The sequence below is a fragment of the Fusarium falciforme genome, chromosome 9 (assembly GCF_026873545.1).
Source record: "Fusarium falciforme chromosome 9, complete sequence".
NCBI classification, from domain to species: domain Eukaryota; kingdom Fungi; phylum Ascomycota; class Sordariomycetes; order Hypocreales; family Nectriaceae; genus Fusarium; species Fusarium falciforme.
In genome coordinates, this window is record NC_070552.1 from 585288 (window position 1) to 612503 (window position 27216).

Consider the following 27216-nt stretch of genomic DNA (forward strand, 5'->3'; position numbering starts at 1 on the left):
AAAAGAAAGAGGTAATACTAATAAGGCAAAAGTAATAAGCACCCCTAGCGATAAATAAATAAGCTAACTTCTAAGAAGCTACTATAGAAGGCTTCCCCTATAAGAAGTAGGTTATAAGATATAAAAAGAAGAAGTAAGTTTTAATACCTACTATAGTCTATTAAAGGGATTATAAATAAAATAATCCTATATAATATAACTATATTCTATGCCCCTAATACTAGGTTAAGGCATTATAAGAATATAATAAGATCTATAAATAATAAAAAGTAAACTAATATAATAAGCTACTACGTAATAACTAAACTACTAAAGTAAGTAATAGTAATATAAACTAAATTAAGTTTAAATAAGATGCCTAGAGACTATAAAAAGAATTATATAAAGGATACTCTTAATAATAAAAGCATTAAAAAAGTAATAAAGAATTATAGATAAAAAAAAACTACTTATAGCTATATAATAAAAATAGTAACTAATACTAAAATAGCCTATAAGAAAGATATATCTAGATAATATAAGAATATATAGATACTATATATAAATAAGAAATTTATATTAGGGCCTACTATAAAGAATTAATTAAAAACCCGTGATATAAAAAAATACCCTTTAACCTATAAGATAATATATAGATATACCTAATATATAAGGAATACCCTAGTATCTTATAAATATCTTATTAGCACTACTAATATAAAGAATATTAGTAAGAAAAGTAAGAATAAGATTATTTCTTAGTCGCCTTATTAGCATAACCTAATAATAAACCCTATATATAGTATAAAATAGAGAGATATTAGGTATTCTATTAATATAATACTATTAATATTATATACGCTAAGTATAAGAAAGAACTATATAGAGCTATCTAAAAGCGCAAGTAGACTATTTATAAGGTTAAGGACTAATAGAAATAAGTTAGCTAAGAGAAATAAAAAGAATTAAAAGACTAGTAACTAATAACCTGGTTAGAAGGTAAAGAAGACCTAAGATAAAAATAAAAATAATAATACTAGGACTAGCTATATAGCTAGGATAATACGCATAACTATAAAGCATATAATAATAATAACTATAAGTATAATTATATTAGCTATATATTATTAAAAAACTAAGAAACTTACCTATAAAGAGGCTATAGGTAAAAAAGTAGCTAATAATACTATAAAGAGCCCTATATACTATAAAAGGAGGTATTAATCTAAGATATTTTAAAATATTAATATAAGTTAAGGGAAAATAGCTATATGCTTTAATAGATAGCAGAGCAGAGTAAAACCTACTTAACCTAAGGATAATAAATAGGCTTAAGCTACTATAGAGGTATAAGGCAAAGCCCTATATAATAATTAACCTTAAAAAGAAATAATTTAATTATAATAATAAAGTTATTAATAGTAAGATTAATTACCTTAAAGTTTTTATTAAAAGAAAAAATTAAGAAATCTTATTTAATATTATACCTATAAAAGGCTATAACCTAGTACTTAGGTACTTATAGTTATGCCGATTTAACTTATATCTTAACTAGAGGACTAGCTAAGTACTCTCTTTTAATAAAGAAGTACCTTCTATAATAAATAATAACTTAGAAAATAATATAAGATCTTAAACTTCTATTAAAGATACTAAAAAAGTTAAGTAAAGGCAAATATAAGATACCTCTCTACCTAAAGAAATATAATATAAATATTATAATAAATAAAAATAATAAAATTAGTAAATAATTATATATATTATATAATAATTCTATAAACTAAAAGAAGACCTTAAGTATATTAAGAAAATACTAAAAGAAAAATAACTTAAAAATATTTTATTATAATATTATATTTATAAAAAACTCTTTATAAAAAAACTTAAAATAAGTCTATTAAAATATATATATTATAACTTTAAAATTAAGTTTATTAATAAAAAGTAACCTAGCTTTAATAAACTTTATTTACTTAATAAAGTATAATTATTAATATTAAAGGAATATATTAAAGATATATTATAAAAAGGATATATTAAGGAAAGTACATTATTTATTAAATACCCTATTATATTTATCCTAAAGAAAAATAAAAAGCTCTAATTTTATACTAATTTTAGGATACTTAATACTATTATAATTAAGAATTATATATTATTATCTCTTATTAATAAGTTAAAAGATTAACTTTTTAATATAAAATATTTTATTATATTTAACCTTAAGGGGGCCTATAACCTTATTTAGATTAAAGAAAGATATAAATAAAAAACCGCTTTTTATATTAAATATAGACTATTTAAATACTATATTATACCTTTTAGACTTATAAATATACCTATTATATTTTAATAAATAATTAATAATATACTATAAGAATATTTAGATATATTTATTATATATTACCTAAATAATATCCTAATCTTCTTTAAAATAAAAAAAAATATATAAAATATATCTATAAGGTATTATAAATACTATAAGATACTAACTTATTAGTAAAACCTAAGAAAAGTAAGTTCTATGCTATAGAGGTAGAATTTCTTAGATATATTATCTTATATAATAAGATATATATAAACCCTAAGAAAGTCTTAGGAATTAAGGACTAAAAGAAATTAACTAATATTAAGGAAATATAAGCTTTTCTTAGCTTTATTAATTACTATAAAAGGTTCTTATAAGTATTTAATAAGATAATAGCCTTATTAATAGAACTTATAAAGAAAGATAAACCTTTTATATTTAGGGATAAGGCATAGTAAGCCTTTAATAATATTAAGGGACTTATCCTAAGTAAACTAATACTTAAGATATTTAACCTATCCTAACTAATAAAGCTTAAAATAAATACCTTAGACTTTATATAAAGAGCTTAGATTAGCTAATAAGATAATAAAGGACTCTTATACCTAATTGTATTTTACTCCTATAAGCTATATAGAGCAGAACTTAATTACCCTATCTATAATAAAGAATTTCTTATAATTATTAATGCCTTTAAGGAATTCTAATATTATCTCCTTAGAAATAAATATTAGATTGAGGTATATATAAATTATAAGAATATTACTTACTTCACGAAAATATAAAAACTTAGTAGATAATAACTATAATATACTAAATACCTCTTAGAATTTAACTATATTATTATTTATATTAAAGGAATAGAAAATAACTAAGCTAATGCTATTAGCTAATAACCTAACTTAGATACTAGGAAGATTAAAGCTAAAGAGCAACTATTATACTTTACCCTAGAGAGATACCTTAAATAGAAGTTTATTAGGCAAACATAAAGGCTAGTACCCCTATTAGAATACCTTATACTTATTAGGAAATATAAATAACTAGTTATAGATTTTATTAATTATATATTAGGTTACTAATAATAAAATAATAAAGTTTAAACCTATAAAGGAAAGATCTCTATCCCTAATAAAGCACTTTAACCTATCTTTAACTATTACTATTACTAAGCTATACGCTATAGCAGCCTAAAAGAAATAACCCAAGCTATATAATAATACTATAATAATCACGACCTTAGAAGCAGGATAGAAGGGAAGATATACTAGTATGAAAAATGCTACTAGTTATTAATGCAAAGACTATTAATCTATAAATAGGATAAAATCATAGGGATACCCTATTAAATTAATATAGCTACCTATATAGTAAAATAGGGCAATCTACTCTTAGAATAAATCTAATAATATAATAAATAACTCCTAGATAATAAGAAAACTAATAAATAATAAGTCCTAGATAAACTATAATATAACCTTATATATAAAATATATAATTACTAGCTATATAGATATTAAGGAATTAATAAAACCCTAAAATAAGTTAAGATAATATTTATATTTCCTAAAATAAAAAAGACTATCTTAATAGTTATTAATTAATATAACCTTTATATAAAAACCAAGGCATAATACTATAAACCTTATAAGAAACTATAACTACTCCTAGTTATATAATAACCTTAGGACTTAATTACTATAGACTTTATTACTAAACTACTCTTATTAGAAAAACTAGCTACTAGAAACTTCTATAGTAATATTCTTATTATTATAAATAGACTTATAAAATTTTTCTATTTTATACCTTATAGAGAATTAATAATAATAAAAGAATTTACTTACCTTTTCTACTTTTATATTACTAAGATATATAATATATTACTTAAAATTATTATAAATTAAGGATTATTATTTACTTTAAAGTTTTAATAAAGCCTTATAAGATACTTAAGAATTAACTATAAACTCTCTATAGTATAATATAAGGAAATAAATAAATAAACTAAATATATAAATTAGATACTAAAATAATACCTTTAATACTATATTAATTATAAATAAACTAACTAAGTTAAGAAATTACTAGCTATATAGCTAGCTTATAATATAGCTATAAATAAAAATATAAAAATTATATTAGCTTATATTAACTTTAGATTTATCCTAGATACTTATTAATAAATAAGGGATATAATTATTAACCTTAAAGTAATTCTTATTAGTAATTAATTAAAAAACCTATATAAAGAAATAAAAATAAAACTAAAATTTATTAAAAATAAAATAATAAATTATATTAATAAGAAAAAAATTAAAAGATTAATTTTCTTAGAGGGAAATATAATTTATTTTATAATAAAAAATATTAAAATAAAATAATAAAATAAAAAACTTAATTATAAATATATTAAATTATATAAAATTAAATAAAAAATCTTAGAAAATAACTATAAATTAAACTTATTATTAAAAATTAAGCTTTATTTAATTATTTATATTTTATTACTTAAATTAATAAAAAATATTATTTAAGTTAAAACTAGAAATAAACTAAAAACTAAAGTTAATAAATTAAAAAAATATATTATAAAAGCTATCTTTAATATAAATAAAATTAATAATAAAATAATATATTTTATTAAATAAAAAAGCTACCTAGACTTAGAAAATATATAAGAACCCCTAGAGTATTTTATTAATATATAATGCCTTTTAAAGAACTTTTATTTATAATACTAAGTATAGGCTTATTAAGACTAATAGTATTTTAATTAATTAAATTAATAGCCCTAAAAAAATATACCTTAATAATAATAAATAACTCCTCGCAGAGCTCACTTAACTCCTCTAAGGCATATAGGCTATACTTAAAGGCCTTATTACTATGCGCTTTAAGTAATCTCTTTTATTTCTAAATATAAGTAAGCTTAGCTATCGCTTCCTTTAAGGTAGCCTCTACCTTAGCCTCCTTATCTTTTAGATACTTATACTCCTAAATGTTTTTTATAATTATAGAAGAATCAGCTAATAGCTATAAAAAAGCACTAATATATACCTATAGAAGGAAGCTATACTAGCTCTATTATATATAACCTTTATATTAATATAGTTAGAGTAATAATTAAAATAATTAGAAATTACTTTATAAGATAGGCCTTAATAGAAATAATAAATATAAGGCATAATTTTAAAACTAAAAGCCTTAATATAAATAAAAAGACTTTATATTTTAAAAAGTTTTTATAAAGAAGTATACTTAGAAACTTAGCTTAATATTATATTAATAAAAAGAGATTTTTTTTTATAAGTTAGAGTTACCTATTATAAATACTTAGTTACTAAAACTAGTCTTAAGGATAAGACTAATAGAGGGGGAACCTTATATTATAGCTATAATATAGGCTAGGTAGAGAAGCATAATAGAAATACTTTAATTAAGTAAGGACTAAAGGGACTAAAGGTTACTTATATTAGTCTAGGGATTAAATACTAAAAATATTAGTCTTACCTTAGATTAAACTAAAAGAATATTAGTCTAAGGATTAACTATAAGTATATAGAATATATTTATTTATATTTTCTTATATAGTAGCTACCTTAGCTATTAATATAACTTAGTTATACTTAATACCTTTAAGTATATTACTAGGTATAATATCCCCCTCGTTTAAGCATAGCGCGACTAGTCTATCTACTAATATAAACCCAGCACGACTAGTTTATCCCTTGGGAATATATACAATTGTTATATATTTCCTAATATAATTATACCTATAATTACCTAGCTAGATCTTAGTTAGCTTTAAGACTTTTTTAATCCTCTTATTTAGTAATATAAAAGGTTTTTATAATTATTATAAGTATTATAACCTATGCCTTATATTATTTATTATTTTATAAGTCTTTAAAGAATCTAATATTTTTATTAATAAGATTTTTTTTTTAACTTTTTTTTTAATAAAATTACACTTTTTATTAATATTATAATAAAGTAAAAAAAGGCTAAGTAAGAAAAAATCTAATAATTAAAGATTATAAGTTTAATTAATATTAGTTTATTATATTATATATTTATCTTAATATTTTTAAAGCTCTTACTTAATATTATTACTTATAGCTTATTATATATATTTTTTATACCTTTATAAGGCTTATAAACCTCCTTGGTAAGGTTATCTTAATTATATTAAAAGATATATTAATAATTATTATTTATATTATATTAAGTATTTAATTAAAGGTCTCTATAGAAAGCTATTATAATTTCCTTAATATATTATTAATTAATTAATTAATTCTTAATTAGTTAATTAGTTAGTTATAGTAGTTATTATTTATTATAAGTAAACCTCCTCTTATTAGGATAATAAAAGTAATTTTAATCTCTTTATATAATTAAGAATTATAATTAAAAGATTAATATTAAAAAAGAGAGTTATTATATAAAGGGGATTTTAATTTCTTTAGTTAATTAAGATATAAGTTATTTATTATAAATAGACCTAGCTTTAGTATATTATTAAAGCTATTAATAATTATATAGATATACCTTATTAATTTAAGCCTATTAAGACCTCTAGCTTTAATTATAAAGCCCTTATTATTAAAATTACTAAGATATAGATTAAGATACTTTAATTCCTATTTTAGGTAGTATAAAGTTAAGTTATAATATTAAGTTTATATTAATAAGAAGTATTAAGTATAATTTAAATAATAAGAGTATAAAAGAAATATCATATTATACTTATAGTATTAAATATAACTAAGTTATATAAATAATTAAAATAATTATTATTTAAAAAATATTATAAATATATTTTATATACTTTAAGTATTTTTATTAAATTATATAAATTACTTAGTAATGCTATTAATCTAGATTGCCTAAATTATCTTATAATCTTAGTAATTTACCTTTACTTAGTTTATCTAGGACCTACTTATATTACATGCCTATTACCTTTCTTAAGGGTATGATAATATAAATCATTTATTATAAGTAATAAAAGGTTAAAAAAAGGCTCTTGTATTAGTATTAGTATAAAATACGATAATATATTCATAATATATTCTTTATTATAGTTAAAGCCTGGCCCTGAATAGATCAACTTAGCCATAAGATCGTCAAAGGGGCTCTTAAGCGGCCCCGGCCTTACCCCATGGGCCTCGATAGGAATCTGCTGCTCGAGGACTTGGTGCAAAGACTCCCTGGACGAATCCGGCTAGCAGCCTCAACCCCCACATCCAGTTGCATGTTTCGCAGGCGTGAGGAATCCCCCACAAAAACGACATCAGGGGAAAGGATTGGGGTCAGGGTGATCGTTTTTACCCTGGGATGCTTGCCTCGGCATTTCGGGTTAAAGCATTCCTGGTCCAGGACCCATGCGAGAGCTGGCCAGCACTTTTGTTCTCGATAACGGACGATTCTGTCTAGGAATAATAGGCTTGGCGGGTTGATAAAAGAGGAGTACTGCGACACGGCACGGTATGGCCAAATGGGCCAAGTCACTCGCGCGCCAACGACATCGCAACAGCACCAATGGTTCGCCTCAATACCCTCTCCGCGCTGGTCTTCGCGGCCATTTCGTCGGCCGTCTACATCGTTCCCGCTGGACACTGGCGTGACACCAATGGGAACTTGGTGAATGCACATGCCGGCGGCGTCATCTTTGACCAGCCAAGCAACAAGTACTGGCTCTTTGGCGAGTACAAGATCGAAGGGCAGACGGAAGGGGGAGGCGTCAGAGTCTATAGCTCCGAGGATCTGGCCACTTGGGAGGATCATGGTCTTGCTCTGAGTAAGTCCCGCCGGAATATGTATGTGAGCCTGGGCCAATGCTATTGTAGAACCCATTCCTGGACACCCTAGAATCGATCCATCCATGGTCATCCAACGTCCCAAGGTGGTCTATGCCAAGAGCACGGGCAAATACAACGTAAACCTCTTGCCCAGCTGGCTGACAGCCGGTCCTAATGTTCAAGCAGATGTGGTGGCACGCAGACGCCCCGAACCGAGCCTATAACTGGCTTCTTCAGGGTCATGCCGTCTCCGACACCATCGAGGGCCCCTACACATATGTCGACGCCTATCGGCCGCTTGGCAACTGGTCACAGGACTTTGGGCTCTTTACCGACCCTGGCACAAACAGATCCTATGCCTTGTACTCCAACGGCGACCGCCGCGAGGCCCGCGATGTGTATCTGACCTCGTATAACGAGGACGTCACTGGGCTCGAAGAGACTATCTACCGATGGGACAAGTTTGACCTTGAAGCCCCCAGTATTGTCAAGACGGATGTTGGCTACTTTGCCATCATGAGCCACAAGACCGGGTACCGTCCAAACAGTGAGTGCAGATCTGTGTCTGGGATTCCAGGTGCTAAAGACATGTAGATGTCGTCGCGTTCCGTGCAGACAAGCTGGAGGGGCCTTGGTCTCAGCCGTGGATCATCAATCCCTTGAATACCCGGGGTCTAAACTCCCAGTCTGGAAACACCCTCACCATCTATGGGTCGGAGCAAACGACGCACCTATACATGGGTGACCGTGTGAGTGCGCGACAACTCAGAGTTGAATTTGGGCTAATACTGACTAGTGGGATCTGAACGCCAACTGGGAGGCAACGTATGTGTGGCTGCCTCTCATCGTTGACCCGGAGAAGAAGAGCATCAGAATCGATTGGGTTGACGTCTACGACCTTGATGTGTAAGTCTCCCAAGCCTCCTTTATACAGCCTGCTGAACAGCTAGGAAAACTGGTTTATGGTCCATCGTCCAGGGGCAAACCTACTACAGCGCAGATGCTACGCTCACAGGGGACGCGTGGCATCAAGAAGCGGTGAGCATCTCGAGGCGACAGATCGAGCGAGGCTGACCAAGACCTAGCCATTTGCGAGCAACGGGACGATTGCGACAGGTATTGATGGGGACGATAGCACCATCAGTTTTGAAATTCAAGGCGAGGGCGGGGAGCAATGGGTGTCGGTTTATTATCAAAGTAAGTGACGGCCTCCCGGGGCCACCAATGAAGGTGCTGACGCGACAAGACATCGATGACCTGGGCTTTGGAGACTCGCCGTTTGGCGCTCCAGACCGTCTGGATGGGAAGTGGATCCTCCGTCGCTACGGCTGGGTCGAGATTAACAACGAGCCATCGTCCCGGCAACAAATCTCCATGAAGGACACCCACAAGGGCATCATCATGGCTACGCCTGTGGCGGTGAACCTGACGGCGGGGATCAACACCCTCACCATCGGAGGCATGTCGAACGGGAACGGCACAAAGGCTGGTGACGTTGACAAGATTATCGTGTATCCTCTTGAGAAGAAGGGCGAGGGATGTCGGCTGTGACGGGATGCGCTGTGACGAGACTAGAGCGGTCTGAGGTGGTCCGGCAGCGCTCAAAGAGTCGACATTAGTCCACCTAGTCTCAGACATTCACCCTAGTCTATCCATAAGGATTGCTTATAGATAGGCTCTGGCATATTTTGGACAGGGTAGTGCCTCTATTATGATGCTTAATGTGGTTACTATTGGTTGCGCTGATCTATCCTTGTCCTTGACCCAATGAGATAAGACGTTACATGAATGAGTGCTGCCGCCCAGCTAGTTCTATGCATTTTTACCTCGGTTTGTCCCTCCATGTTCAATCTTAGCAGAAGTCTTCTGCCATGGCCTCGAGGCCAGATACATATTCAGACTTGTTGACTCGCTCTGCTACATCGCTCAGCGTCGCTTGGGGCAAGTTGGCTATTGTGTGCTCGACTCTTGCGACTTCCATGTTATCCGGCACAACCGCTTCCGGAGTGTGTTTGCCCCGAGGCTCCTCGTTCGACTTCCGGGGTAGCTTGCACCGCGCTACTACAATGAGCCTGATCATGAGTTCCTGGCCTGCCGATCAGCACATCCCCGCAGTCTAGGGTGGCGGTTATGCCACCTACACTTGCCTTCAATTTCGGGCATTCGGGCTAGGAAAAGCGGGCAACGGAGGAGGTATGGGGCCACAATTGATGACCGAACGGACTCAGTCAGCTATCCCGGAGATCCCGCTTGTGGGTCAGACCTAGGATCTTAAATTGATGAAGTGCTAGATTAAAGTCCTTATAGTATGCATTATCTCGATGTGCACCCCTAAGTGCTAATGCTCTATGAATTATATTTCCATACACTACTTATTCTACAATCTACCTTACAAGTTGCGGGGGAAAACACGACAGTGTAGCGAGAGAATCATTCGGACTAAGTCTCTCGGAGTATGTGGCTCGTCGACGCGGAGCAACTGCCTCCGCCAGGGTGGGTTACAGTCGTATTTACAGTCGCCTCGGAGTTCTCGGAGGACTTTCGAACTAGGTTTGAAGTTTAATAATGTACATGTTCGGGCTGTATCCTAGAACGGGGAACGAAATGCAGGCAAGGGCCTGTCTTTTCCCTCCAATAAAAACTCCTCTTCTCTTACCCCAGGTTTTCATATGCCGCTGTTGAAATTATAGGGGCGAAACCCTGGGTATATATTAAACAGCTCAGTCCCCCTCGTTCAACACTTTAAACCTAATCAACTTGACAACGCCTATCCCCCCTCGAACAAGTTGTGCCTTGCGATCATGAAGGTCTTCTCACGGGCCGGCGTCTTGGCGGCTGTGGTTGCAATCAGCACCACGATATTCGCCCCGACGGCGAATGCCCTCTCTCCACGGTATGAGCCAGAGAAAACAAAGGAACCGATGATCTAACTCTACCACAGCCAGGCCGGTGCTCGCCCGATGGAGAAACTCGGACGGGGCGTCGTGGCCGTACGCGCAAACTCAAGCAGCGTCCTCGTCGACTGGAGGCTGCTGGGGCTCGACCCTACCAACATCGGCTTCAACGTCTACCGAGCCACCGGCGGCGGCAATCCCACCCGTCTCAACTCCGGGGTTCTCAATGGGGGAACCAACTTTGTCGATACCACCGTTGACGTAAGCAAGGCAAACACCTACCACGTGCGGCCGGTTGTGAACGGCCAGGAGCAGGCGGCCAGCGGATCATTCACCCTCCGGGCCAATAACCCGGTCGAGCCGGTGGTCCGGGTCCCAATCCGCTCCGGAGGTCCCATCAAATTCGTGTGGGTTGGCGACCTTACTGGTGACGGTGAGTACGACTTTGTGCTGGACCGGCAGACCTCGCCGCAGACTCTTGAGGCCTACCGCGGCGACGGGACCTTTCTCTGGGAGGTCAACTTGGGACCAAACAGCGTGAACCAGAACAATATCGAACCGGGGTCGTCAACCGTCAACGTCGGCCACTGGGACGGTGTCACAGTCTACGACTTTGACAGCGACGGGAGGGCTGAGGTAGCGGTGCGAATCTCCAACGGAGTCAGGTTCGGGGACGGCACAACGTTCAGTAGATCCAACAACGACCACCAGTTCATCGCCATCCTGGACGGCCGCACGGGGGCCTTACGCGCAAGTGCCCAGGTTCCAACGGATTACTTGTCTGATGGTCCACTGGCGGCCCGGTTCGGCGTCGGTTACCTGGACGGCGTGACGCCGCACCTGGTGGCATACATGAAGAATCGCAAGGACGACGGGCCGTTCAACCTCATGATGACGGCCTGGACCTTTGACGGCAGTTCCCTGACAAGGAAGTGGAAGTGGCTGCGGGGCAATCAGGATGCGCCAGACGGTCACAACACCCGGATCATCGACGTTGATGGCGACGGCCGGGACGAGGTCCACGAGATTGGCTTCACGCTAAACGGCGACGGCAGCGTGCGCTATCTGATGGGACCCAAGGGCATCAACCACGGCGACCGGTTCCACATCGCCAAGATGGACCCCAGCCGGCCGGGTCTACAAGGCTACAGCGTGCAGCAGGACAACCCAAGCCGTTTGCTAGAGTACTACTATGACGCAAGGGATGGCAAGATTCTCTGGGAGCACTTTGGCACCGAGGTGAAGGACGTCGGCCGCGGCATGGCGGGAGACATTGACCCCCGACACCCCGGCATGGAAGTTTGGTCCTTCTCGGGCGTGTACAGCGCTGCAAGCGGTGAGCTCGCTGAGCCAGACACTGGCCTGCACCCGTGGCCTCATCTTGGCCTGTGGTGGGATGGCGATAACCTCATGGAGCTGTATAACGACGGCAAGATCGAGAAGTGGGATTGGAACAACCCTCAGTCGACAAACCGTCTGCCTCGACTGCTCACCATCGGCAGCTATGGCGGAATCAACACACACGGGCCAAACCCTGCATTTGTGGGGGATATTCTGGGCGACTGGCGAGAGGAGGTCATTGTTACCAACTCGAACTACAACGAGCTGATCATCTTTACGACGGACCGGCCGACCGATATTCGGCTTTACACGTTGCCGCATAACCCAGCGTATCGCAATTCCATGACGCTCAAGGGCTATGTGCAATCGCACCATGTGGATTACTTTCTGGGTGCTGGCATGAGTACTCCGCCGAGGCCCAACATCCGCTATGTAGGGGCGTAGATATGGATGAGGAACAGGGAAAGATTATTGAACTACGGCATTGGGCGTTATAGTTCTATTGTGTAGCAAGTCATGTTGATACTATATACCCTCTACTTTATAGTAAGGGCTTACCTCCCGGGGCTTATGCAATTACTCATCCAAGTATGCCCACGAATAACTCCCTACTTCCTCCCCCACACGGCGCCCAGGCGATCGATCTAATAACATAAGAAAATATTTATAAAAAGTCTTTAATAAATTAAAAGAAATTTATAATAGCTAATTTTAAAGGCCTTAAAGATAAAACTAATAAAAAAAATACAATATTATAGCTTAATATATATATATAATATAAAAAAACGCTTTATAATTTTCTTATTACTTAAATAAGTAATTACTCTTAGAGCTAAGTAATTATAATTATAACCTCCTTAATTATTATAATTATTTATATAATTACCTTAATTAAGGCTTATAGGTAAAGTAATTATAAGGATGTGGGGCGGCTGTTAAATCCGCCGACTAATCGGGGTAACCCCAGCTAGTCGTTATATACGCAGAGACCTCCTAAAAGCTCTATAGCTAAGCCACCATAGAAGGCTCGGCAAGTTAAAGTCTTATATATAATAGAGACTTACCTTTAATCTATGATTTTACCTTAATTAAGCTATTAAGGCCTATTATCTTATAATTCTTTAACTTCTTCTTAATAGATAATTAGCGCGAAATCGAGATAGAAGAGTTAAGAGAACCTTATTATTCCCCGGAATAACTATCTGCTCTGCGATTTATTGTAAAGGGTAACCTAGGAAATACCTTATTGAACTTTCTTAATTTAGAAGACCTTAAAGAGCTAATCTAGGAGACTAGAGGGCACTATGATTTACTGCTGTCTATAGGCTAGCTTTATGGCGGCTTGTCCCTAATAAACGAGGCAAGTATTATAAACCTCCTCGATATAGATTAGTAATAAATGCTAGAACTACTATGATTAGTAAGATCTTATACTAAGAGAGATGCCTCGCTAAGGGGAAGACAAAGGTTAACCTTGATAATCTCCTTTTTATCCTTATCCTTGGCCTTGACCTTATTAAATAGGTCGAGAAAGAGCTATAAGTGCAAAGAATAAAGGCAGAAGAGATAAGTAGAGAAGAAGAAGTAGGAGACCTTCTTATTAAAGATCCTAGAATGCCTTATAGACTAACCGGCTAGTACCTGGCCTAGGGATTATAAAAGGCTACTTAGATATAATTATAAGATATTAACTAGAGAGGCTACCGCTATTGATATTAATAACTAGCTTAAGGTAATTAATATAGGTAACTAGCTTCGCGCAGAAATAATGCCAAAGTAGTAGATTAAATAGGTAATAGATAAGCTTGCCTACCTATTATAGACTAATTAGCATAACTACGCTATAGGCTTAGTAGAAGAACCTATATAGGAAGAGTTTAAGGTATTTATATAGAAATAGTATATTAACTTAGAGCTCTAAGAGAGGTAAGTAAGAGATTAATTTATAACTATAGCCTAAAGGCCTAATAAGGCATTAATATAATATTTTACCCGCTAGTATATACTCTATAAGAGCTTATTAAAAGAATAGGAAGATAATAGGGCTATAGCCTATTACTTCTTTTATAACCTATATAGTAGATTAAAGAAGGAGCTTAAGAGGCAAAAGTGCCCTATATAAAAGGCTTGTTATATTATATAGGAAGCTAAATGCCTCTAGATCTAGATTACTAACTAGAATAGCTATCCTAAGAGGAAATACCTCTAAGACGATGGCAAATAGCTAGGCAAGAGGCACTATTCCCCTAGCGGCCTAAGTCATAGAGGAAGCTTTAGAGGAGGTTCCTTTAGTAGGTATAACTTATGCCTTGTATTAGAATAAGGCTATCGTAACATAAGTGGCTTAAGCATGCTTATACTAGCGCTATACCGGGGATAAGGAGGAAATAAGCCGCCGCCTAGGTGCGGAAAATATAGCTATTAGGGCTATGAGACCTAAGCATGCTATGCTAAGATATATGCTAATAGTAATAACCTCCTTATAAACTAGACCTACCTTGGAAATAGAGGTAGGCTACCGGCGAAGGTTAGTGAAGTTAGAGCCTAAGAGCTTGACTTATTAGAAAACTAAAGAGGGTAGAGGTTAAACCTAAACCTTTATCCCTACTTATATAAAAATAGGTACTAGTTAGAAAGGTAACTATAGCCTTTGCATTAATTCTCTAAGGGGTAGCTAAAGAAGAGATTAAGGTCCTTATAGATATTAGTATAGAGATTAATATTATTAATATAAAGCTTATATAAAAGCTTAGCCTTAAGCTAGTAAGTAATTATATAGCCCCTAGGCTTAAGTCCTTTAGAGGAGAAAAGGTAAACCCGGGAAATGCCTATTAGTTAACCTTTTTTCTTATTAACTTATATGGTAGACCGCGGAAAGTATAATAAGTATTAGCTAGGTTAGAGTTTAAAGATAACTTATATAATATTATCTTATTATGATTATTAATAGGATAGGAAGGTATAATAATTAACTATGCTATTAATAAATAATATTATACTATAGTTATTACCGCTGATCTAGTGTCCTTTGCCTAAGAGATTATTAAGAATAAAAAAAAGGTATATATATTAAATATTATAGCATTCCTTACCCTAAAGGAGGTTACCTAATAAGTATATAAAGCTAAAGTAGGCATACCTATAGAAGCACCTAAGGAGCTTCTTCTAGAACTTAAAGGACTAGAAGGGTTTTTTAATAAATAAGCAGTAAAGTATATATTAATACTTATAGAAGCTATATATAAGATTAACCTAGTTAAGGGAAAGAAACCCCTATATAGTTTACTATACCCTATAAATAAGGTATAATACTAGGCCCTTAGGGAGTATATTATAGAGAACCTAGCGAATAGGTATATATAATACTCTATAAGTAGGGCTAGTATACTAATACTTTTTATCCCTAAGAAGGATAGAGGGCTAAGGCTTTATATAGATTATAGAGGGCTAAATAAGGTAATAATTAAGAATTATTATGCCCTTTTACTTATCGGCGACCTATTAGATAGGCTCTATAAAGCTAAATATATATCTAAGATTAATATCTATAATGCTTATTATAGGATTAAGGTTAATAAAAAAGATTGCTAAAAGACTACTTTTTATATAAGATATAGCTACTTTAAGTATATTATTATGCTATTTAGATTAATAAATATATTAGCTACCTTCTAAGTATATATTTATTAATTACTTATTAATTTATTTAATATATATTATATCTTATATATAGATAATATCCTTATATACTCCTAGACTAGGGAAAAATATACTTACTACTTATAAGAGGTTCTATAGTGGCTCGCCGAAGTATAACTCTATGGAAAGCTATCTAAGTATAACTTTTATTAATAAAGCATTAAGTTTCTTAGATATGTTATTATATAAGAGAGTATTTAGATAAAACCCTTATATATTAACTTAATTAAGAAATAGCTAATATTAACCTCCTTTAGAAATATATAAGTCTTTTTAGGATTTTATAACTTCTATTAGAAGTTTATTATATATTACTTAGTAATAATAAGCCCTTTAATAAAATAACTAAAAGGTAATAAAAACGGGAAGAAGATTAGAAATTTTAACTAGTCTAGGGAGGCTAATAATACCTTTAAAAGCCTAAAGTATGCCTTTTATTTCGCGATTATCCTTTATTATTAGGACTTATTAAGACTAATTAAGGTCGAAATAGATGCATTAGTTAAAGTAATCTTAGGTATCTTTACTTAATTAATAGACTCCTAATAGCGACTTATTGCTTATTAATCGCGGAAGCTTTAGGATATAGAGTAATACTAGGCCACGGGGCAATAAGAGTTACTAGCCATAGTTAATAGCCTTAAATACTAGAGTTACTACCTATAAGGCCTCTTAGAGAAGTTCTTAATCCTTATTAACTACTAAGCCCTTATAGGTATTATAGAGGTATTGCCGAAGGAGCTAAGAGGTAGACTAGTAAGATAGGTCTATAAACTCTCTGCTTTTAATTTTAATATCTAATATCGGCCTGGGAGTAAGAACCCTATTAATAGCCTATTAAGGCGGCTAGATTATATAAAGGGAGAAGTATTATATAAAGATATATTCCCTATATTAACTAAGAAGCTAGCTCTTATGCATGAGTTGCCGCTAGAGCTTTAGTATATTATTACTAGCCTTAAGGGTAAGACCTAAGTTATAATTATATATATATATGCTATTAGAGCGATAATAAGGGGCCTTATCCCCTATGGTAAGTATATGCTAAAGAGTAGCGCTTATTATATTATATCTATAGTTATTACTAGGCGCTAGAAAGCTAGGTAGGAAGAGATTATTATATTATAGACTGCTTAGGAGGTAGAGAGCTCTAATTAAGTCTCCGGGGAACTACTTATAGCTAGGGTTATTATTTTAGAGTAATATATCCTATGCCTTATTATAAAATAACTTATAGAGGGCGAAATAGTATTTTTCTTATTGCCCTCTAGGAAGCTTAAAGCATTAATTAAGGAACTATAGAGCTAAGATTAATAATATAAAGAGCTAAAAGATAAGATATATAGGACCGCTAGCGAATATAAGGGCTATATTATTAATAGACCTAGATTATTATAATATAAAGATTAGTTAGTTATCCTAGAGTAGGGAGCCTTAAGGTTAGAGATACTTTATTAATACTATAATAATCTAAGGGTAGGATATATAGGTACTTAAAAGACCTTAGACCTAGTAAAGAGGAAATTCTATTAGCTAGGCATAGCAGATAATATCTATAAGTATATTAAGAGCTGCCTAATATGCTAAGGCATTTATATACTAAGGCATAAGCTATATGGCAAACTCTAACCACTGTTACTCCTATTATATCTATTCTAGGAGATTAGCCTTAACTTTATAACTAGCTTATTAGAGAGTATGCGTAGTGATAGCGAGAGCTATGATATTATATTAGTTATTATATGCTATATAATAAAATATGTAATATTTATTCTAACTATAAAGAAGCTTAAGGCCATAGGCCTAGTGGCATTGCTATATAAGTATATAAAAAGCTGCTTTAGTATACCTAAAGGTATTATAAGTAATAGAGATAAACTTATTACTAGTAAATTCTAGGTAGATTTAATAAAAGAAAGGGCGATACTTTGTTAATTATTAATTACCTATTACTTATAGATAGATAGGTAAATAGAGCGAATATATTAGACCCTAGAAAAATACCTAAGAGTATATATAGGAGATAAGCCTGCCTATTAGGCGATATAACTCTTAGAGGCTACCTTTATATATAATAATAGCTAGTATTTAATAATTAGGGTCTTCCCTAATAAGGTATTATATAGGTATTACCTAAGGTGCATTAAGTATATCCCCTTAGAGGTAAAAATAAATATCTAGGGCATTACTAAGCGCTTAGAGATACTTAGCTAAGTATATAAGCTAGTAAGGGACTATTAGTATTATACTTTAGAATCCTAATCTAAATATTATAATATAAGGTATAAGCTATAAGTATATTATTAGGGATAATATATTAGAGTATTTATAAAGAACTAAAAGTTTAAATACCTTAAATTAGCCCTAAGATTTATTAAAATAAAAATCCTTATAAGGCATAGTAAGTAAGCCTATATTATAGAGCTACTAGAAATCTACTAATATATATATAATATATTTTATATATTACTCCTTAAACTATAAAATGATTAGCTAAATAATACTATAATACCGGAAGCCTTATTAGAGCTTAAGGCTAAGCCTAATAAGTAAGAGGTAGAAGAAGTAATAGATTATAAGCTTATTAGCGAAGTATTATTTTACCTTATTAAATAGAAGGGCTAGCTAGTAAAGTATAATACTTAGGAGCCTAATTATTACTTAGAAAATATAAAAGTAATAGTTAAGAAGTATTATAAGGTTATAAAGAGAAGTTATAGGAAATGGGATAATGCCTAGCTGATGCCTAGCTAGAGTATCTGCGAGAAAATAAGAGCATTGATTATAGAAAAGACTTAGATAGGAAGAATAAATAATAAAGATTATAACCTAGTGGGACTATAGGAAGATAATTATTGCTAAGCTATTGTTAAGCGTAAGCTAAAACCCATAAAGTATAAACCATAGAGAATAAAAACCATAACTATAAATAACTACTTAAGGGTTAGAAGGACTAGCATTGGACTTATTGCCGTTAGCAGTGTCAAAGGATTAATAAAGCATTTTAACTATTTATATTATAATAAAGGGGGAATAAGGACTAATCTTAAATATTTAAGGCGATGCGATAAAGAGCTTTCGCTGAGGCTTTATTTATGGACTAAGGAACTTAAAGGAGTTATTTGAAGCTTTTTTATTTACTTAAAGATCTTGGGGACTAAGATCTCTGGAGGGGAGGTAATTGTAAGGATGTGGGGCGGCCGTTGAATCCGCCGACTAATCGGGGTAACCCCGGCTAGTCGTCACGTGCGCAGAGACCTCCTGAAAGCTCTGTAGCCGAGCCACCGTGGAAGGCTCGGCAAGTTGAAGTCTTATACATAATAGAGACCTACCTTTAATCTATGATTTCACCCTAATCGAGCCATTGAGGCCCACTATCTTACAGTAATTAAGTATAATATCTCTAAGTATCTAATATATATTTATTTATATTTTCTTATATATTAACTAGCTTAGCTGTTAGTATAACTTAGTTATACTAAATACGCTTAAGTATATTATTAGATATAATATACTTTATTTAAGACTATATAATTTACCCCCTTAATTAATATAAACCTAGTCTAGCTAGTTTACCCCTTAGTAGTTTTTATAGTTATTATATAAGTAGTAATTAAGTTTATAATAATAATAAAAAATCTATAATAAAAAGAAAAATATACTAAATCCTAATACTATAGCTAACTACTAATATTAAATAGCTGTAAGTTAATAAACTATGCTTAAGTTATTAAAAATAAGATATACTTAGAGAAATTAGCCTTTAAGTAGGCCTATTGAGTAGAGTCAAGTAAGCGGGGCTAGAAAAGAGACAAGCTAGCAAGAAGAGTAGGGCTCTCTTAGGTGGTCTAGACGAATAGCAGGGAAGCAAAGACAGCTTAGCGTAGCTACCGGCCCTATCCCATGAGTGCCCAAGGACCTCCAAGCCGTACCTCGCCCCAGTGTTATTCCATTAACAATTAGTGGGTGACGCAGGAGGTCTAACTGCTACGCCCTTATGATCTCAGTACTTACTCCTAAGACCGAGTTGAGGTGAGGATGATGTACTGTCTCTATTAAGTGATTTGATTGGTCTCACCCCCTTGGGGTACTTGCTTGGAGGTCCTTGGGCGCTCATGGGATAGGATCCGTTCTCCCGGGCGTAATAAATACTAATACTAATACTGATACGCCCCGTTCTTCTTCAATGCCCCAGGTTTCGCAACGTCCCAACCCCAGACTGCTCCACACACCCATACGGTAATTAGCTGAAATGTCCAACCACAGTGATGCGTTTGCCGCTTGGCAGACCGTCAGAGGAGGTGTCCCGCTGATGGTATTTGACCAAGCCATCCCCGCCCAGTCTTGATTTCTCCGTGCCTCTGCACAATCTCGCGTCCTCTCAAACCCCCCTTTCTGTCGCCAGCGCATGCCTGGCACCCACTTAATCTTTGTGCCCTGTCATTCCTATGTGACAGCCCGCTCAATCACCTATATCGGCTGTCGCGACACGAAAGACCTTCAGATGCCCACAACGCCATGGAGGTTACAATACGAGACCTGGCTCCGACTTCTGCAGCCGGTTCTGTACATGCACTATACGTCCTGGAGAGGGTTTGTTCTATTCCAGCTTTGCTTGGCAGTTTGTTCGTCATTAGCACATTTTGCACTATCCCAGGTTTTCGCAAGCCCATCAATCGCCTCATATTCTACGCGTCCTTTGGCAACATCATGTCCAACGTGGGACTTCTACTCGCGGATTCATTTCTCCACGCCCCGACATCCGCTGGTTGTCAGTTCCAGGCATTACTCTTTCAATGGTAACGCTCACCCGTCGGCCCTTTTGACCAGAAGCCATCAACTGACTGACCGGCACACTAGGTTTCTGCCTGCCGATGCATACTGGGCCTTGGCAATGGCTTTGAACGTTTACCTCACCTTCTATTGCAAATACGACGCCCAGAAGCTGCGCAAGATGGAAATCATTTACCTTGTCTGCTGTTACGTCCTACCATTCATCCCTGCACTCACCTTCATCTTCATAAGCGACCCAGAACGGGGGAGATTTTACGGTGCGGCGAGGCTGTGGTGCTGGGCGACGCCGAAGTGGAGGGTTGCAGGGGTGGCAACTTTGTACGCCCCGGTCTGGTACGCCGTCGACCATCGCTGTCTCATTGTGTCATATCTGATGAGTCTAGGGCTGCCATTGTCATCATCTTCGCGATATACATCCGCACGGGCAACGAGATCCTTCGAATACGAAGATCGCTGCATTATCTTAGCAACCGAGCTCTGGATGAATCCTTACCTGACGGCAACGCTCCCTCATTCGCGAAAACCACCGAGGTCGTCATACCTTCAGAGGAGGCTGATTCTTGGCCCAATGATGGCCAAAACGGAGCTGTCCGCCCACCCTCCGAACGCCTGTATTCCGAACCGATATCTGCCGGTGTGGGGCGAGAGGAAGCGTACCAACAGAAGGACGACGAGCCTTCCACACAAAACCGCGTTGTCCAACCTACAGTGCTAGAGGCGCAACGGGCGGAACAGGGCAACAATGTTCGGATTCGCCGGGCCGTTTACGAGTCCAACACCGCCGCCTGGTCGTATGCAAAGTACACACTATTTTTCTTCACCGCGCTTCTCGTCACCTGGGTTCCGCCAACGTGCAACAGAATGTACGCCTTGGTACATGGAAGGAGCCTCGTACCATTGGAAATTCTTACTTCCATAGTGCTTCCACTGCAAGGCTTTTTTAACTGCACCGTTTATGCCATAACTTCGTGGCGATCTTGCAAGGAGCTGTGGAGGAGCATCCGAGCCGCGCTATGCAGTTGTTTGGTCAGCGAGACCCAGAGCTCCCCAAAGGATGACAACTTCAATATGGTGAGGCTTAGCAGCCGATCCGACCATCGGTGCGAGACCGAAAGCACAAGAGGACTGGCGCATTGAGGCGCCACTGTCTCGTGTGAGCGATGGGACTAAATATGGAACGATTGCATGAGGCTGTCGGCGTTAGGATTGTGGATTTCATTCGCTATACGTAATGTTTCGCCTGCTCCTATTGCTGGCTTTAACTATAATTTCCCCGCAGAGTGTGTTATGGCATCTTTTCTGGGAAAGGAAAGCGTAATGGAACAGCGAGTCTGGGGAGGAGAACCGACTTCGTTCTTTTCCAGCCCCACTGTCACGAACCCACGTGATCACGCGTCGACATGATCGTGATGTCTGTAAAGGGTATCACGTGCGTTGGCACGTGGTATTGTATATTTCCCCTGAGCCAGCCTCTATCTTGACGTAAAATAAAGCATTATCCAAACGAAAACTATATCGACAGAACGGCCGATGTTTTCCGAAGTAAAAGAAACCATTCGATCATATGATTCCCATGCTAGAGGGCTCTCGTCCGTGCCAGAAGGTGGCAACGCCTTAGTCCCTACAATATAAATTTATCTCGTCCCCTATGACCCTACTGGATTAAAGGGAAAAGAAAATTAAAGAGAAGAAAATATCGCTATCGTTTCCCCGAAGCACACTCGGAGCTTGGCGAATATAGGGGTAGCTAGCTGAGTAGCTTTACGAGGTAGAATTAGAATTACCAACAGCGCATGTCGCTGCTGAGAACCGGGAAAGACTGCGACCAAAGACATAAATTTACCTGCATCCGCTTGAAGAAAACTTCATCACCAGTACACGTCCAGAACGAGAGCCGATAGCGACCGTTGATCCCACCACAGCCGATTTCTCCGCTCGATACTCCGGAGGTAGCCAAAGCATCGTCTTCTCGTCTTTCATAATCCATACACCGTCCGTGCTTACACCATAGCCAGTGTGGCTAATACCTCGTGATACAGCGTCGGTCGGCTGACTCTCGATGGTAGACGGTAGAGCCGGTATATCCAAGCTCAGAAGTCCAATGTCGGTCGAGAGGTGAGAGCTAGACGTCAGATAGAATGAAAGGTAGGTAATCACACGGCCAACCTCGAGCGTCTGCACGCATGCGCCCGTTGCCGCATCCCATACCTTGACCGTCTTGTCGCCCGAGCCCGATGCGAGACGCCGGCTATCCGCCGAGAACGCTACCGAGAACACCCAGCTGCCATGGCCCTCGAGCGTCTGCACGCATGCGCCCGTTGCCGCATCCCATACCTTGACCGTCTCGTCGCCCGAGCCCGATGCGAGACGCCGGCCATCCGCCGAGAACGCTACCGAGATCACCGAGCTGCCATGGCCCTCGAGCGTCTGCACGCATGCGCCCGTTGCCGCATCCCATACCTTGACCGTCTCGTCGTCCGAGCCCGATGCGAGATGCCGGCTATCCGCCGAGAACGCTACCGACCTCACCGAGTCGCCATGGCCCTCGAGCGTCTGCACGCATGCGCCCGTTGCCGCATCCCATACCTTGACCGTCTCGTCGTCCGAGCCCGATGCGAGACGCCGGCTATCCGCCGAGAACGCTACCGAGAACACCCAGCTGCCATGGCCCTCGAGCGTCTGCACGCATGCGCCCGTTGCCGCATCCCATACCTTGACCGTCTCGTCGACCGAGCCCGACGCGAGACGCCGGCCATCCGCCGAGAACGCTACCGACCTCACTGAGTCGCCATGGCCCTCGAGTGTCTGCAGGCAAGCGTTCCATTCCGCTTCCATTCTTGGTTTCAATATCATCCAATCCGGCTCTTTCTTCTTGAAGAGTTCTCTAATGAGGCTATATTCGGGGCTGAACACGAGTGCTGACGCATAGGACTGCAATGGAGCAATCTCGATCGGCCGTTTGTGAGAAAGAATAAACCGGCGCGCGTCTCGAAGTAGTTCTGCCAATTGTTGTGATCCCGTAGTTCTCTGTAAACATATTAGGTTGTCTCTAGTGTATGCCCATAGCAACTCACCACCAAAGCCTCGAGTTTATGCACCGCCTATACTCCCTCCGACATGCTGCGTAAGAGGCTAAGAGATTCCAGCCAATACAGGTATTTCTTTTGGATGAATTCGTGAACAATGCTGTTATCCTATAGATCCTTGCTGTTACTTGTGAGGTTCGAGCTGATGAGATGGTCGACCTAGTAGACGCATGAATATCTAATCGAAGATAATGGGTCGGGGTTGGGCGGTGAGACCTGATCGATGGAATATCCCGGAGTGCTCAGGCTGTAAACATCGCGTCGAAGGGTTTCTGACAGAGCTGCCAGCGACCTCGAGAAGAAGGTATGGTGCTGGTGCGCGGTACCAGAGGGTAGGATTTGGTCGGATGCCTTATTAAGCAGGAAATCCTTGGCTGACTGATGCACAAAGTAGATGACACCTTCTCGAAGAGTCAAGAAAGAACCGCAAGCCTTGATGATTTGTGGCAGGTCATTGTAGTCATCTTCCTCGAGCGACTCAACAAGAACCTTCAATTCCTCCAACGTGATAGGTCGGTATACGACCGAAGCGATGGCCAGTATCTCCTTGCAAATTTCTGCATCACTTGAATCAGAGATTTGTTCCATCATTCGCTTGTAGAGAGGATCGAGTCCTGATGGGAATAGATTTAACTTGGAGAGTGTATGCCGTTTTCGGACCACCTTGGTATCTGCAAGCTCTTGACAGACCAAGGCTACCCAGAGAAATGTGCCGTCAGCATTGGAGGTTAAGTGGTTCTTGATAGCGTCCCTTGTTTCCTTGTCGTAATTCTTAAGGCCTGCCAGTCGATTCACCTTGTATCCAATGTATGTGTCAACGGCCTTCGAGATTGAGTTCTTGTTCAATTCGAGATGCAGCCTGACTTTCTGCTTTGTATTGTCTAGTTTCTCCTCAATGTCCTGCCAGTTGCGACTAGACACGACCCACTTGACACGGGATGAAGATGTCGACGACGATTGAATGATGAAATCAAGAAGTTGGGGTCGATCGGTAGTGCACTCATCAAGGGCGTCAACGATCAAGACTGCGTTTTTCAAGGTCGGGTCCTTCAGCATGCCCGTGAATATCTCAACCAGAGACACCCAGACATTGATGCCCTGGAAGAGTTTCTCGCCCGCAACATCGTGCTTGGACCGGACGTGCGAAATAAGTGATGGATGCTAGAGGATGAGGAGGTAGATAAGGCCACGCAGCACAGACGCCGCATTGCTCAGTTGAGCCTCAGTGGCCTAACAGAAGAAATAGGACAGGAGACTATTAGGTCCCTTCTCTAGCTCGTCGATGATGCCGCATAGGAGCATAGTCTTGCCTTTACTAGGATCACCCTTTATCCAGAGCAGCCGGCTCTGCGGATCGTCGCGAAATCGCTGGAAGTCGGCGTGGTCAAGAATCCAGCGATAAGAGTCCCTGAGCAGGCCGCCCTTCGTGTCTTGGATTCGCTTCTTATCCTTGCGGGGATCGGTCACGTGCAGATCCTGCATACATTTGTCGTACTTATTATCTTGATATCTCTTCTCTTGCTGTCGTGTTTGGTCCTCGATGGCCGAATGGATGTCTTGGAGATTCATCTCTATAGCGCTTACGGTGTCGGTGAGTTTCCGAAATTGTTTCTTGCTCTCTTCCGTATTGTATTGTTCCATGTCTCTTCGCACGGCAGCCTCGGCTTCCTGGATCTCGCTGAGCTGGCCAGCCCAGTCGTCGATCTTGAGCAGATCCCTTCCGATAACGGTAGCCCAGTTGCGGTGATAAAGGCAGACACTCTTGATCTGATACGCGAGGAGTTTCTCGTAGAGCTGCATGATGTGCTTCTCCAGTTGGACTCGCAGCCCCGCGGAAGATTGCTCGGCCTTGTTCTCGTCGAGAAGCAGGGACACCAAGTTCCAGTACCACTCTATTCTCGACAGAACGTAGGCGATGCCTTTGCGGTTGTCGCGTGCCTCGGTGACGGGGTTCGAAAGGATCTATCAACTGTCAGCGGGGGATCATCCACCGTTCTCTCGTCGGTTGGGAAAGCCGATCACACACACCTCTAGTCCAAGGCAGACGCCGACCCAGGCGACGGCGGCTTCGGGGGCGGCATATACCGCCTTGTCCACTATTCTCCTGACCTCTTGCACCGCTTGCAAGCCTTCATCGATGCCTCGCTTGATAGACGCTTGCTTCTGCGTCCGGTCCAGCCCAGCCTGTACCAGCTGTTGCATTTGGCGGCATCTTGTGCCACGAGCGCTTGCTATTTCATTGTTTGTCGGTTCGGAGGCAACGGAGCTCGGGTCGTTTCCGTGCAGTTTAGCTGATAAGATCTTCTCGTACGCCCCGACCAGTTTGGGCTCGCTCGCTTTGAGCCCATCGTAGGCCTCATTCCAAAGTCGTTCTTGTAGACTCGGCAGCGACGTGTCGGAATCCGTCGAGGTAGGTGGAGAAGGCGTTGACTGAGATGTCGGTTGAGTAGTTGGTTGGGATACAGGCCGAGACGGTGTTGGCGGTGTTGGTGGTGAAGGAGCCGAGGCGGGTTCCTGAGGAGCGGCCTGAAAAAACCTTCTGGTCCTGAATTTCGCCTTCTCAAACAAACTAGGCGCCATCTTCACCGAGAGGGCACGTTGGCCTTGTTGTGCGATATGATGGTATCAGCAAGATGACTTTTCCGATCGATGAGTCGGGACGGCGATGGATTGCCATCGCTGACGAGGTGGACAGCGCAACATCATTGCGGGATTTGCGTGCGGGGAGGCCTCAGCAGCTGAAAAGGACCCCTGTAGCTAGGCGCAGCTTGTGAGGCCAATAGGGCTGCTGAGTGATGGGGTGTGCACCTGCACCAGGTCAATCGCAGGGCTCTGTTGTGTTGGGAGTGGAAAGTGCAAAGCCGAGCAGGCGAAGAGAGACAAGAGCAGGCTGGCACTATTTGACCTTGTGTGTACGGCTGGTTGTCAGATCACGCCGGGCGGGTAGCTTCCCCTGGGCCCATGAATGAAATTGATTCCGCCCAGGAAGACCAACCTCATAGGGCCAAGTACGCTAGGCTATTTACAGCTCCAGGCTCTTCTGCTCGCGTCTCCCAGAAGAAGCCCCATAGTTGCGAGTCGTAAATGCGGGCTTACCTATTATCTGGGCGTCGATGTCCATAATTGGCCGCCTCTCTACACCTTTGATATGGGGGCAGGGAGCGTTGTGGATGGGTTGCTAATTCAGGAGGTTCGGTATGATCTAGGTAGACCACAGAGAAGGCGTGAAGCTGTTGGGAGGCAGGCAACGGCTGATGGTGAGAAAAGAGTACAATGGCATGCTTCATGTTTCGTGAAGGGCGCTTACT

The 27216-nt window shown here is 38.5% G+C and overlaps 4 protein-coding genes across 4 annotated transcripts; 3 read left to right on the top strand and 1 right to left on the bottom strand.

The window, feature by feature from the left end:
* Nucleotides 1–7834: 7834 nt before the first annotated feature.
* NCS54_01107300 (Hypothetical protein) lies at nt 7835–9645 on the top strand (the record flags this gene model as incomplete). Its single annotated transcript, XM_053156358.1, has 8 exons — nt 7835–8093; nt 8143–8231; nt 8281–8641; nt 8689–8843; nt 8891–9000; nt 9045–9132; nt 9180–9291; nt 9341–9645. 8 exons carry the CDS (start codon nt 7835–7837, stop codon nt 9643–9645), a joined length of 1479 nt encoding a protein of 492 aa, XP_053012333.1.
* Nucleotides 9646–10895: 1250 nt separating this feature from the next.
* NCS54_01107400 (Polysaccharide lyase family 11 protein) lies at nt 10896–12773 on the top strand (the record flags this gene model as incomplete). The annotated part of the gene is made up of 2 exons (XM_053156359.1): nt 10896–10987; nt 11036–12773. The coding sequence occupies 2 exons, from the start codon at nt 10896–10898 to the stop codon at nt 12771–12773; spliced, it is 1830 nt and encodes a 609-aa protein (XP_053012334.1).
* A 7773-nt stretch (nt 12774–20546) lies between these two features.
* On the top strand, nt 20547–21766 carry NCS54_01107500 (G-PROTEIN-RECEP-F2-4 domain-containing protein; the record flags this gene model as incomplete). Its single annotated transcript, XM_053156360.1, has 4 exons — nt 20547–20827; nt 20889–21155; nt 21206–21685; nt 21742–21766. The coding sequence occupies 4 exons, from the start codon at nt 20547–20549 to the stop codon at nt 21764–21766; spliced, it is 1053 nt and encodes a 350-aa protein (XP_053012335.1).
* Nucleotides 21767–22661: 895 nt separating this feature from the next.
* Nucleotides 22662–26488, bottom strand: NCS54_01107600 (Hypothetical protein; the record flags this gene model as incomplete). Its single annotated transcript, XM_053156361.1, has 5 exons — nt 22662–23849; nt 23897–23923; nt 24077–24933; nt 25144–25870; nt 25937–26488. The coding sequence occupies 5 exons, from the start codon at nt 26486–26488 to the stop codon at nt 22662–22664; spliced, it is 3351 nt and encodes a 1116-aa protein (XP_053012336.1).
* Between the last annotated feature and the right edge of the window lie 728 nt (nt 26489–27216).